A 14,307-nucleotide genomic window follows, 5' to 3' on the forward strand; every position below is an offset into this window, starting at 1 on the left:
TAGATAAACAAATTATTTGAAAATTTTAAGCTTCATTTATAAGGCTATATTAATTAATATATAATAATAGTCGGAAAGAACACACTTTTTCTTTCCCTCTTGTAGTGAAAGGAGAAAGAAACAGACTGGCTTCTTTCAGAGCTCTCTCTCGCGTTAGTTATCTCTCTCGATCTCTCTCCGTCTCTCTCGATCTCTCTGAAGATCGGAGACTTGTTGTTGCAGGTTTACCGCGGTCATGTTTGGAAGCTCATAACTAAAGGTACTTCATACTCGTTTCTATGTTAGTCGTTCTAATTACATTTCCAATTCCTTCTCAAATTTCAGTTTTCCATTTGATTCTTCCTCCAAATCCAATTGAAGAAAGATTTTAAACTTACGATTCATATTTCATGTTTCTCATCATTGGCTTATATTACCGATTCCTTATTCGTTTTGTAGATCACGGCTACCTGTAATGTCATTCAACTTGTCTTAAGAACTAGCTAATTTCTCTGTTTGGATCTAGGTAACTGCAACTAATTGATATTAACCTAGTACCTACTTATATCTGAGATTTAATTATGTAAATTGTTCACTACAGAAAACTAGGGTTTAAGCTGGTGGAATACTAATTATGATCTCAATCTCATACTGTTGTTGTTCTTCTTGTTCAGATGATGATGATGATGTATAGGAATTGTGTTGTTTTCCTTGGAGCATTCATTTTACTTGTTGTAAAACTCAATGCCAGTGCTGGAGATGCTGATTCACTTTATAGGTTATTATTTCGTAATTGATTGGATCATTTGCATATTTACTGAGTGTGTGAACTTTATAAGAGGTTTGATCTTGATATATTAGGTCTTGTGTAAGTCAATGCCAAACCACGGGATGCACTGGAGACTTATGCTTTCAAGAATGCGAAAATTCAGATAGTAATAATCACAATCTTACTACAGAAGAAGGTCCCTGGTATTTCCAAGGTTCAGTTTATTCACAGCTGAAAAAATGGGATTGTTTAGGGGAGTGTCGTTACCATTGTATGGTTAAAAGAGAGAATGAAAGAACATTGCTCGGGTATGAACCGGTAAAATACCATGGGAAATGGCCTTTCAGACGTTTGTATGGGATTCAGGAACCTGCATCAGTTGTGTTTTCTGCACTCAACCTTGCGATGCATTTCTACGGTTGGCTATCGTTTTTCAAACTTATTTTCCATAAGCTACCAGTTAGACCTGATAAGAAGCCATATTATGAATATAGTAGTTTGTGGCATATCTATGCTTTCTTGTCAATGAGTTCATGGTTCTGGAGCGTTGTTTTCCATTACAAGTAAGTGTATTCGTTTCTGTGATGAAATAATCTTCTAGTATAGTTTGGATTAGATGAAAATTTTATTCATCTGTTTGAAATAATGGAATGATGCCAGAGACATAACTATGACGGAACACCTAGATTATTCTGCTGCTGTTGCATTACTTGGTTATTCATTGACACTAGCCATTATTAGAAGCTTCAACATAAGAAATGAAGCCACAAGAGTCATGATTGCTGCTCCTGTTTTAGCTTTTACAACTACCCACATTTTGTACCTCAACAACTATCAGCTAGACTATGGTAATTTTCCTTTTTTTCATCTTTTTGGTTGAAACCTCGGTAATTGGTATAGATTTAAACAAAGGATTGGTGAAATTTTACAGGTTGGAATATGGTTGTATGTGTTACAATGGGTGTAATCCAGCTTTTGATATGGGCAATTTGGGGTGGTTTATCTCGCCATCCTTCTAGGTTGAAACTATGGACTGTGGTTTTTGGAGGCGGAGTTGCTATGTTATTGGAGATTTATGATTTTCCTCCTTATGAAGGCATTTTTGATGCACATTCGCTATGGCATGCGACGACGATCCCTTTGACTTACATTTGGTGGAGTTTCATCAAAGATGATGCTCGTTTTCGCACTTCTAATCTTCAGAAGAAGTCGAAGTAATCACACACAAGGGTTAAATTGAAAATTGAAAAACATTAATGATCTTAGATATGCAGTTTCTTTCCTCCTTTAATGAATCAAGGATTGAACTTTTGATTGGTTTTTACAGAGACAGGAACAGGATTACTATTTTTATATTCTTTAGTCCCATTTGTAAACATTTGTCAATTATCTTTTATGTTTTCTTTATCCTAATTCAGAGATCCAGATGAAAAGTAACCAATAAATTTTGTGCTTGAGTTCTATAATAAGGGGTAACTAAACATCAAATCAAAACCATTCAAACTAAATTCAATATCAACTTGAACTATCAAACTGAATTTATTATGGTTTCTGTCTTAACAAGAAGATGGAGGAGAATCAAACCATCGAGAATTTTAAAATAAAATTAATTTAAAACTTAAGTGTTTAGTGTGTGATGTTTAGTAAACAAACAAATCTTAGTATAATGCAAATACATGACAATAAATACTACTGTTTTTATTGATATATTTTTTAAATAGATTAAACTGATCTTCTAACCGTTCAAACCGATAGACTGACGTTAAAAAATTTAGTAAATCGATGTCAACCGTTTAGATGTACAATTTAATCAATAAACCAACCAAACTGACTCACTTACCTCCTTAGTTTGGCATATTACTTTTTAAATCATAGACATATAAAATAATATTTTTCTGTTCAAGTTTCGTGAACAAATTAGTCTACGAATTAACGGCTCGATTTGTTTATTCTTATAAAACGTACCGTGCGTTGTGATGCAAGAACCTGACAAAACGAATCGGTCATTGTTGTATGCGAAGACCTAGTGACCTTTCATTAAATATTATTTTATATATATATAAATCAAAAGTGTTTTAAATTAGAGTACATGTCATAATTTTGGGATTAGGCTAGTTTTCTAATATTAAAAAATAATAATAAAGAAAGAATGATTTCATCAATTTATTTTTACATTTTGATTTGAATGTAATGGATAGTAAATGTTAAGAATCAATACTTAAAAGATCGTCACGAGTTCAATTCTCATTTAAAACATCTTAAGATCTTCAATTTGAAATTAAGTTCGAGGAAAATGATTGACATTCGGAGTGATGATGGTAAAAGCACTTTATTTTGGCATGAGGTTTGAAGGCAAATCTATCTTAGTTAAAGCTCAAATTAGAAAGATTGTCAAATGGTTAAGATGTGTGATATCATTGATGGGATGGAAACACGCTTCCGAGGCGAATTTCAGAAGGGGTAGGATCCTTGACGGGTTTGACCAAATCTGCCTTCATAATCGTGCGGATTCACACTTGTGGAAAATGAGACTAATGGAAAATTCAATTATAACTTGAATTGACATATTATTTGTGAGAGGGGAAATGCGGTTGAGTGAGATAATTTAGTTTGGTCTTCCAAGATCATTCATTCCATGACACCAAATTGTGTTTTGTCTTGCATTCCGTGGAAGGTTTATGACGAGGGATAGGGTGAACAAGTATATGTCCATACCTAGTACTTATTGTGTACTTTGTTCTAATAGTGAGGAGACGATTGCCCATATTCTTGGAGAATGTCGATATATTAAAACAATTTGGGTGAATTTTTCTAAAGCCATGAGATTGAGAAACTTTCCTCTTTATTGAAATCATATCAAAGAAGTAATGCTTGGAAAGGCCAAAAGTTATGGACAAAATGTAATGCAAGAGTGTTCTCAAGAACAAGGAGGAATGAACATCAAATTTAACAAGAAATCATGGTCGTGCGCTTATTCACACGTGGAGGCGAATACCCACAAATTCGGATGAGAGAAATGTCAAAATTAGTCTATTAAGTTCAATGAACTCACAAAAGTTTCCAAGTTCAAAGACATATTAGATTCTATTTTTGTTTGTTTTCTTTTAAATTAAAGTAAAAGATGGTTTCCCTTTAATTCAAAAACTTATTTATCTCTTATTTTTTTTTTTGGTTTTTAATTAAATGACTATAAATCATTCCCAAAATAAAATAAAATTAACCATCCATTCAAAATAGATAAATACAATAAATGTCAAAATAGATAAATACAATAAATGTATTGTTGTGAATTATTAATTTGATTTAAAGAGAAATATATAAAAAACAAATTAAATATTTATAGAGTAAAAATAATTTGATGTAGTGGGCAAAAGTTAGGCAAAGTGGGGGAAGAGAAGATCCAACGCACCCAATCCAAAGCAACGAATTTGGCAAATTCGGAGTGTAAAAATGCGAACTTTATTATTCAAGTCCACGCCTCCTATCAACAGAAATCCTCGGCGTCTCATCAGCCGTAGCCGTAGGAATAAAGCTAAATACCTAACGCTTTATTTCAATTCATAAACCCTTTCTTCTTCTTCTTCTTCTCGCCTCTTCTTCGCTTTCAGTCGCTTTCCCGTGCCGTTTTATCTATACCCTTTTATGGTTATCATTTACGATCATCATATGAGAATCCAAAGAGACCGATTCGGTCAATTTTAGGGTGGTTCGACTTCTACTGTTTCGAAACCGTTGTGGGTTTATTTGTCCTTTTATTATTTACTATTATCGATCGATTGGGTAACCAAATCTCGTAATTACTGTTCTTTGTTGTTGTGCTCTCTTAAGGGAAATTCTTTGCGATTGTGATGTGGGTTTTCGCCATTGTTTAGTTATTATGATGTAGTAATAGATTCTTTGTGTTTTTTCTCTTCTTCATCGATTCTTTTATTGATAAACCCTATTAAATTGCAAAAGATGTCCGGTGGGTCACCAATGGGAGGTGGTGTTGGTGGTTTGATGAGGCAGAGACACAGTCATGGGTATTCCTCTGGCGGGGAGGATCTTGAAGATGATGCTAGCTCAAGGTTGCGTCCACAACCTCCATTGATTCAGTTAACAAGAAGCTGGACTGAGATTATTGAGAACATTGTTTGGATTGTCTCGACAACCTTTATCTTGTTCTATGGAGATGGGAATTTCAATTTTCTCTTCCTGTTATGTCATGATCATCGGATTAAAAGGTATTATATATACTCATTTTGAACTGTTATTTAGGAATTACATGATGATTGTTCATTCCTTCTGCAGAGTAGAGCTGTATATTGGAATGGGTGGAGTTATGTTGAATGCCATATTCATTTTCTTAGCTTGGAACTTTAGGAAATCTGGGGAGAAATGGGATGTTTCGAATTCATCTGCGCTTCCTTATGTCGTGATGATCGGAGTCATCTCCTTCTGTTTGTAAGTGATGTTTAAAGGTAAAATGCATTTCAGGTGTTTTAATCTTGATGGGTTATACTTGTTTATAACTTCTGCAGATTGTCTTTTGCTTTGTGGCCAATTTGGAGTTTCCTAACCCTGCCTCTTCTGGTATGTATGAATGAGTTCTTAAACCGCAAACTTCTGTTAGTTAACAAATGCCTCGGTTTTATTTTGTTTTGTTTTTGTAGTTCACTCTTCTTATAACTGGTGTGGTGACAGTTCCATACATTGTGCTCTTGGTGTCGAAGAAGTCTCAAACTGATTTACTCCGCATAGATTAGACACACTTTTAGTCGTTTGGTTTTGTTTGATTGATGAATGGGATTTGAACTCTTATAGTGATAGATTGATTTCCATACATACATAGAACTTAGTTTAGCAGATTGAGATTTAGGATCCTTTAGAAGATTGAATTACTGTTTTTTTTTATCAAATATTTGTCTCACTGTTGAACAATTCTGATTTTCAGATACCCATTTGAAGAAATTTTAAAAGTGTTGATGATTTGACTCTTTTTTTGATTATTGTAGTAATGGTAGCTACTTTAAACACTGTTCATTTAAAAGTTATAATTGATTGAAAAGAGTTATTTTACAACTAGTTTAGTTTAATTAGAACTTAAATAATTGAGAGATTCTTAGGGTCATTTTATCCCAATCTGATTTGGATGTCCTTGAATAGTTTCATTTCTAGCTAGGTTTCATTTAATGTGTTATATTTTTTTTGAAAAATAAAGTATGGTTAAAAGGGGTTAAGTACATGGCTTGCAAACACACTTAATCATTTAACCATATGCAGAATTTGCTATCGAATTCATAATCTCTCAAAGAAGCTGGGAATATCCACTTTTTATTGTTTCTAGATTAGAAGAGAGATTTCATGTGCTATTTTATATTGATGCACATGATATTATTTAAAATAATTTTTTTTAATAAGATTATAATGTTCCAATACGATGCCATATTGTTTGTTGAATAAGGGTGTTCCCTAACCAATCAAACATGAGATTTTTGTTTTGGATAATCGTCTTATTGCTTTTTCAAGTGTATAATGGCTTAATAATGTCATATTGCTTTTAAAATTGTATAATGTCTTATTATGTACAATTTAGTTGTAGTATTTATTTTATTCTATAATTTTCTTATATAATTTTCATAATCAAAACTGTTGTAGAAAATAAATAACATAGAACAAGTAAATCAGTTACAAATAAGGGAAATTAAAAAGTTATAATAAGTAAAGATTTAAAATACAAATGAAAGCTAAAAGATGAAAATTAAAAGACTAAGTGATCTACTCTTTATTTTGAATTGTAGAATTTTTAATACATTTCTCAAACAAAACAAGGAAGTACATACTTCGAGTTTGTTACGTGATAAAGTAAATCAGTTTGATGCAAGTCCTTTGGTAAGAATGTCAGCAATTTGATCATAAGTAGTTATGTATCGGATGAAAAGAGATTTATGTAACACGTTCACGAACAAAGTGAAAATCAATATCTATATATTTTGTACGAGCATGAAAACTGGATTGACTAAGAGAAATGCAACATCAATATTGTCACATAATAGAGTGGAAGGTTGAGGTAGGGGATATGTAAAGTTCACGCAGTAAGGATTGGTTGAGGTTGAGAAGGTCACAAGTAGAATAAAAGTAAAAACGCTGTAGGCGCTAATTGATTATTGTTATTGTCTGTAATTCAATTATTGTTTCATTGTCAAATCTAGAAATTGTCTAGATCTGATCTTAAACTTTTGTATTTTTTTCCCTCTTTTGGTTTTTTTTAATGAAATGGCACTAAGGAGATAAGATTGTCACCAAGAAATATGTAGTAGATAGTTGTGGAGCGACGATTGTCCAGACAACCAACCCAATCAGAGTTAGGAAAGACAGATAAATCGAGAGAAGGTGATGGACGAATGAGAAGTCCATGATGAAGAGTATGACAAAGATAACAAAGTATTTTTATTTTACTGCAGACCAACGAGTGGTGGTAAGAGATTGCATTAATTGACAGACACGACTGTCAACAAATGCTAGTTTATGTCGAGTATGTTTCAAATATTGGAGAGCACCAATAATGTTGTTATACAAAAATAGCCCAAGAAGAGTGTTGTCATCATGGCGAGATAAAAATGACACATAAAAGATTGAAGTATTAAGAGGTTTTGAGTCACTCGTATTAGTTCAGATAAAAATGTCATGAATATATTTTGATTAAGAAAGAAAAATGTCAGAGGTAGATCAATAAATTTTAATCCCGAGAAAATAGTGTAGTGAACCTAAATCTTTGAGGGGGAAATATATGGTTGAGTAGAGAGATTATGGAGAAAATGTGAGAGGAAGAATTGCTAGTGAATATAATATCATTCATTTAGAAAAAAAATAACGATGTAGTTTGTGGAGAGTGATACATGAATAAAGAAGAATCGTTTTTAGATTCTTGAAAACCAATTAAAAAGGGCGAATTTCAAGGTAGTATACCATTCACGAAGAGCTTTTTTGAGTCCATAGAGTGCTTTGTGAAGTTTGCACACATGATTAGGATAATTAGGATGAGTGAACTTAGGGGTGAGACATAAAAACTTCCCATGTAGAGTTTCATGTAAAAAACATTTCTAACATTGAGTTGATGAATGTCATTGACGAGTGACCATAAGTTAGAGGAGGTTCGGATGGTAGTATGCTTCAAAATTGGGCTGAATATTTCAAGATAGTCATGTCTTCTTGTTGATGAAAGTCCTTTGCAACTAAACATGCCTTATGATGTTCAATAGAACCACCAACTTTTTGTTTGATTTTGAAAATTCATTTGTAACCCACGATATTTTACGAGGATCGAGAAGCAAGAGATCACGTCTTTTTTGAATTAGAGCATTAAACTCATTTTTCATGGCAAAACACAATTAAGTATGTTTATTGGTAGTGGAGAAACATGTGGGTGGAGATGGTGGTAATGTTGACGTTGTGAATAGCACGAGTTTTGGCACGTGTGATCATATGATGAGAGGACATTAAGGAGCATGTATAACATTGAAAAGTCCACATATGCGAGTGTAAAGATTGATTGAAGATGATTTGGTTGATGAGGATGAATGATATGAGTTTGATGTTGGCAAGTTAGTTGGTGAAGATGGATGGTTGTAGTTTGATGATGGTGAGTGTTTTGATGTTGGGGAAGATGGTAGATCTATGGTTTGTGATGTTAAAATTGGAAGATTGGAGGTGATGAATGGACAGAAATGAAAAATACGATATTGGGGAGACTGATGATGTAGAGAGATTGGTAGATTATGATATTGTATTTTTAAAGGGAAATGTTGTTCATAAAAAGTGACGTGACGAATATATATATATAGGAGAGGAGATCGACAAGAAGAAAAAAGAAACAACCAAGGAGAGGGAATGATGTGACGACGTGACTGATTGAAAGAAACAAAATGAGGATGTTCCGTTTTTATACACTCTATTGTTATAATGGTTATCGTTAATCAATCTCGTGTGTCAGACCATCGTCAAGTTTGGAGCAATAACGGCGGCGTCAAATATTAATTCAATTCCATTTTTTTCTCTCTCCTCTCTTATTTTTTGTCGCATCTTTCTTCGTTTACTGTATTAATGGAGTTTTAGGATGTGCAAGTTAAAGCTAGTGAGTTTGTTAAGGTCGTTCTTTATGAAGTTCAATCATACATATTTTTTGGGCAGCACTAGGTAAAGATGACAATAGGTACCCTAGTTACTCGACGATGGTGAAACATCCATCCCTAGACCCGATTTTCATTTAACAACCCGATCCCGACCTCGAACTTGATGAGTATCTCTATATTATCCTCATTCTTGATTCGTTAGATATCTCATTACCCAATTATATATTTATAAGATTTTAGGTGTTAAAAAATAAAAAATATAACTCTAAAAATATTAATTTAAAAAAATATAAACATTACCTACTCATACTTATATTGTCACAATAGTTGAAGAATATATAACAATATTGAAAAATTAAAAAAAAATAATGTTGAAATTAGAGAGAAATATGTTGAAGATTAAGAATAAGAAGGAATTGAATATGAAAAATGTGATGAGGGAAATAACATGTTATTAAATAAACGTGAAGAAGAATAGTCATGAGAAAAACAAAATTGGTTGAGCGGGTAAATATAATAAATGATATATTTATTATAATGATTAAAAATTTGCAAAGCCACCTCATTAACAAAATATATATATTTAATATTTAAAAAATCGGGTATCGTGTTTGGGTTTGACATACTCTCCATCTCGAAATCCGATCGAGTAATCTTTTATCATTCTCATCTCCAACCCCGATTTAAAATACCCAACGCCGACTATCGGGTACCCACATGTATCGTTGAAAAAAAAGTTTGTCGACATTATTCGATAAGATCAAGAAGAATGCTAAATTGATTTCTTTGAAAAAAAATTAAAGTTCCAAAATTTGAGAGCAGATGAATAAAAGATATTTCATAGTAATTGTTGTGGATGGACTAACGAATGTTGAACTATCTATATTAGGTAGTTTGAAAAAGAAAATGGAACTAGTTGAATTGAGATTGCTGAAAATAAAATGACTACAGGATTGTAGCTTGATATTTTATCGATTTATTTTGTCATTGTGAAATTTTGTTTTTACTAGTTTTCCTTTTTAGAGAAAGTTAAAAATAATAAAACAGTTTATTAATTAGTTTATAAAACTATTAATTAATTTAATAGTTACTATATAGTTTTATTAATTTCAATTAGTAATGAAAGGAATGGAATGATCTTTTAACCATACATTCTAAGGGGTGGTTAGTTCAAGACACTATTATATAACAAAACCACTTTAATAATAATACAATTTTGTTTATATATATTCTTTTTAAGAATTTAACAAGTTCGAATTCAAATTTACAAATTGGTTTGAGTTTAAGCCAAGCCAACAAAAAAAGTTAATAACCAAGTTGGAGCTTAAGCTGATTTGAGCTCGACAAAAATCATTTGCAGTCTTAAGCCCTAACCCTAATCCTAACCCTAACCCTAACCCTGACCCTAACGACGTGGACTGTTTTACAAATTTCTAAACATACTCATACTCACTGTGATTTTGACAAATTAAAAAAAAATGACTATATAAGCAAAATAATAAAGATAATCATACTCACTGTGATTTTGACAAATTTAAAAAATTGACTATAGAAGCAAAATAATAAAGATAAGAAAAGTAGGAGAAATCATTGGTACAATATATGGTTCTAACTAGCAAATTATCACATAATATAGGCTTAATTTTTTTTTATGAATACTTGATAAATTATTAACTTATTATTATAACTATTATTTTAATTATAAATGTCCTTTCACATAGTCAAATGATATGAATAATGTTGAAAGGGTAATATTAATAGAGAGAAAACCATAAATCTTTCAAAAGAAATTTGTTGAGGTACTAATTAATTAATGTATGAAAAAAGATTAGTAAGAAAATCCATACTTGATTCAAAGTAGGATTTCGATATTTGTTTGGAATTTTATGTTTTCACAAATATTTTCAATTGATTTTTAGATAAACTAGTTTGACATTATTTAGAAATGGTCACCTTAACTTGAAAGATAAGAAATAAGTTTAGGTATTGACTTATGTTAAAAATTGCATTGCATTACTTGTTATAATTAATTTGAAACTTTCAATAATAGGTAAGGGATCAAATAATAATTCATTTTTATTTATATTTATCAGAATTAGGTTTAAGTCTCTTTCATTAAGTTGTTTTCCTACTAAAACCTACTTCTTTTTGTCATCTTGTAATTTTTGTAATTTATATATATATATTTTTAAATAGACAACGGTCAAATATGATATTGGACCCACATTGGAGCCCTTCCAGAACACACACCCCGCGTTTCACTCCCTTTGTCATTTATTTATTTTTATATTTCTAAACAATTTTAATTTTAAAATAGAAAAATAGATTAAAATATTATTCAATTACTTGACACCATACGTACTTAGACAAATAAGTCAAATTTTTGCAAATAAAAAGTCAATCAAACAACCCCTTCTATCAATCTCATTTATTATATTTATTATTTTATCTATTTTTTTTTTTTTTAAGAAAGTTGATGATACAATTATGATTGGTAAAGAGCTTGTTTGTTTGGTTGATTTATTTTTAAATTTAACTATAATTAAACATTATTTTATTTTTCTATCTATCTATCTAATTGCATTCCTAGATTCATTAACTATAATTTTAAAATATTTATATTTAAAAAAAATAATTTATTTTATCATTATAAATTAATATTATTTAAATATTTTTATTAAAAAAATTATTATATTTAAAATTCTCATTAATTAAAATTTTGTTTAAATAAACTTAAACCGAAACAAGTTATGAGAAGTGTATGATCAATATTGTTACTTATCACTCATATTAGTATAAAAAAAATGGGAAATTTGACGAAATGACCTTAAAGACTGGGTTATTTGACCTGGTGGTAATTTGATAATTTAATTGCGCTCGTGGTGATTTTATTTTTTTTGGACGATTTTGCCCTTGTCGCGAAACGCTAAGTCACTTAGCGTTTCGCGAAGTAAATATGTGTGAAATGTCCAAATTACCCTTACTATTTAATATAACTTCCCTCATTTTTTTTCATTTCTTTTCTTCTCCTTCTCTCTCTTCCCGTTCTTCTCCTCCTTCTCTCTAAACTGGGCGGCGGCGATCGGCGGCGACGGCGGCGAAACGACAATGAGTTTCACGACGAGCACGAGCACTGTTCCACTTGGTACGTTTATCTTATGATATTTCAAGTTTATTGATGTTTGGTTTATGCATCTTCGAATCACTGTTGTTTAGGGTTTACTTCCCGTTTCGCTAAGGACTTCCCGTTTCGCTAAGGACTTCCCGTTTCGCTAAGGACTTCCCGTTTTGCTAAGAACTTATCGTTTCGCTAAATATTTTAACATGAGTTGTCTTAGCTCAGCTGGTAGAGTGCGTGGCTTTTAACCATGTGGTTGTGGGTTCAATTCTCATAGATGGTGTTTTTATAGTTTTTTTTTTTTACTTTTGCATAAATCAAATGCTAATTTGTAGAGAAATGATTATTTTTAATTTGATACATAAATGAAATGGTATAGAAAATGTTTGTTATGGTTATGTTTTAATTTGATGCATAAATGAAATGGTATAGAAAATGTTTGTTTGTTTTTTTTACTTTTGCATAAATCAAATGTTCATTTGTAGAGAAATGGTTATGTTTTAGTTTGATGCATAAATGAAATGGTATAGAATGAAATGAAACAAAATCAGCTTAAACATTCATTAACAAATACCAAAAGCAGCTTAAACATTCATTAACAAATACCAAAGAAAATAGTTCACTTTTTACATATTATTATTTTCTTAATTAGAATTAATTTATTTATTTACTGAAGTAATCTTCAGTCCTGCCCTTGAATCCAATTTGTCCAAAAGTCAATGCCAAGAACAATCTCAAGTGTCAAGTAACCAGCCTAACCTGTTTGTTTACTTGTTTATGTATATTAATATTAGAAAGAAACAGAAATATATTTTAATTGCTCAGTCCCAATGCTGGAAAGAGTCCGTTGATCGCCGGAATACTGGAAGGTGCTAACCATTCGATCAACCCAAACCCAATCACGTTCAGATCTTTCCGTAGCCAATCCCTCTCGAAACTACAATCAATCAAACAAACAAATTTCAATTATACTCTTATTTTCTTACATTACATACATACATACATGATACATACCATGTAAGCTTTCCACCTAAGGCTTTTGCAACCATCAAAGGATTCATGGCTCTAACTGGGATTCATGGCTATAACTGGAGCCTTTAGGAATCCTGAGCTCAGTCTCACCGGTGATGAAGACAGACAAGATCCGTTTCGCTAAGTGCTTAGCACTTAGCGAAATGCTAAGTACTTAGCGAAACGCTAAGCACTTAGCGAAACGCTAAGCACTTAGCGAAATGGTAAGTCCTTAGCGAATCTTCCCTGAAACGGAACTCATATGATCCAAGATTATATGCAAAACCCATTAATGAACCACACTTAACGAAATGGTCAAATATGAACCAAATAACAAATATGAACCCACAAATATGAACAAATATGAACCAAATATGAACCAAATATGAACGAAATATGAACAGGTTTTGAAATGAAGAAAATGTAAACATGAACATAACTGTTTATCAGATCTGAAATGAACATCTACATCGACGACCTTCAAATCCTTAGAATCGGAGATCTGCATACCCTAAACCCTAGAATCGGAAACCTGCATGCAAAATAGATTTAGGGTTATAAATCTTGTAAATCTGTATAGATAAAAACATAAATGAATTATGTTAGAAGATCTTGTAAATCTGTATAGATCTGTATAGATAACCGTCGCCGTCCGTCGCCGTCCGTCGTCGCCGCTGGCCGCCGTGAAGGAGAGAACGGGAGAAGAGAGAGAAAGAAAACTAAGAAAATGAAAATATTTGAGTATTTATACTAACCCTAATCCACTTCGCGAAACGCTAAGTCACTTAGCGTTTCGCGACAAGGGCAAAATCGTATAAAAAAAAATATAGAACCACAAGCGCAATTAAATTATCAAATTACCACCAGGTCAAATAACCCAGTCTTTAAGGTCATTTCGTCAAATTTCCCAAAAAAATAGTGTGAACAATCAAATTTTTTACCTAAAAACTATTTTGTTTCAGTTTTCCATTAATAATATTTAGAGATTTTTTTTTTATTTTACATTCAATTTGTATTACAAATCTTTGAAGATTATTTCGAATTATTTAAAAATAAGATTTTAATTAATTTAAATATATGTAAATTTGTTTTATTAGTTTTAACTCTCACTCTTGTTTATTACCCTACTTAATTTATTAATTAAAATAATTATTATTTAAAAAATATATATTTTATTATTATATATTAATATATTAAAATATTTAAAAAAAAATCATCCTTTCCATCAAAAATTCCTGACCAACTCCCTCAAAATCCCCCACAAATAATCAGAATATAAAAAGGCCTCAGTTTTAACTGTATATTATTATCTAAGTTAT

The 14,307-nt window shown here is 31.4% G+C and overlaps 2 protein-coding genes across 3 annotated transcripts; both read left to right on the forward strand.

Moving 5' to 3' along the window:
• Nucleotides 1–79: 79 nt before the first annotated feature.
• LOC124914512 (post-GPI attachment to proteins factor 3-like) lies at nucleotides 80–2,101 on the forward strand. 2 transcript variants are annotated; one of them, XM_047455083.1, is made up of 5 exons: nucleotides 80–259; nucleotides 654–757; nucleotides 841–1,311; nucleotides 1,409–1,596; nucleotides 1,680–2,101. In XM_047455083.1, exons 2-5 carry the CDS (start codon nucleotides 654–656, stop codon nucleotides 1,964–1,966), a joined length of 1,050 nt encoding a protein of 349 aa, XP_047311039.1. In that variant the 5' UTR covers nucleotides 80–259; the 3' UTR covers nucleotides 1,967–2,101. The 2 variants fall into 2 exon arrangements, with proteins under 2 accessions (XP_047311039.1, XP_047311040.1); XM_047455084.1 differs by lacking the exon at nucleotides 80–259 and adding an exon at nucleotides 354–505.
• A 2,116-nt stretch (nucleotides 2,102–4,217) lies between these two features.
• LOC124915111 lies at nucleotides 4,218–5,724 on the forward strand. Its single transcript, XM_047455769.1, has 4 exons — nucleotides 4,218–4,971; nucleotides 5,039–5,191; nucleotides 5,269–5,320; nucleotides 5,401–5,724. The coding sequence occupies exons 1-4, from the start codon at nucleotides 4,706–4,708 to the stop codon at nucleotides 5,491–5,493; spliced, it is 564 nt and encodes a 187-aa protein (XP_047311725.1). The 5' UTR covers nucleotides 4,218–4,705; the 3' UTR covers nucleotides 5,494–5,724.
• Nucleotides 5,725–14,307: the final 8,583 nt, after the last annotated feature.

This window comes from Impatiens glandulifera, chromosome 9 (genome assembly GCF_907164915.1).
Source record: "Impatiens glandulifera chromosome 9, dImpGla2.1, whole genome shotgun sequence".
Taxonomy (NCBI): domain Eukaryota; kingdom Viridiplantae; phylum Streptophyta; class Magnoliopsida; order Ericales; family Balsaminaceae; genus Impatiens; species Impatiens glandulifera.

Bases quoted from the DNA above. Each gene is read 5' to 3' on its own strand.
- LOC124914512 (XM_047455083.1), top strand. From the start codon at position 654: ATGATGATGATGATGTATAGGAATTGTGTTGTTTTCCTTGGAGCATTC. The intron at 758-840 runs GTTATTATTTCG...TTGATATATTAG, and splicing joins GATGCTGATTCACTTTATAG to GTCTTGTGTAAGTCAATGCC. The intron at 1,312-1,408 runs GTAAGTGTATTC...GAATGATGCCAG, and splicing joins AGCGTTGTTTTCCATTACAA to AGACATAACTATGACGGAAC.
- LOC124915111 (XM_047455769.1), top strand. From the start codon at position 4,706: ATGTCCGGTGGGTCACCAATGGGAGGTGGTGTTGGTGGTTTGATGAGG. The intron at 5,192-5,268 runs GTAAGTGATGTT...TAACTTCTGCAG, and splicing joins GGAGTCATCTCCTTCTGTTT to ATTGTCTTTTGCTTTGTGGC. The intron at 5,321-5,400 runs GTATGTATGAAT...TTGTTTTTGTAG, and splicing joins TCCTAACCCTGCCTCTTCTG to TTCACTCTTCTTATAACTGG.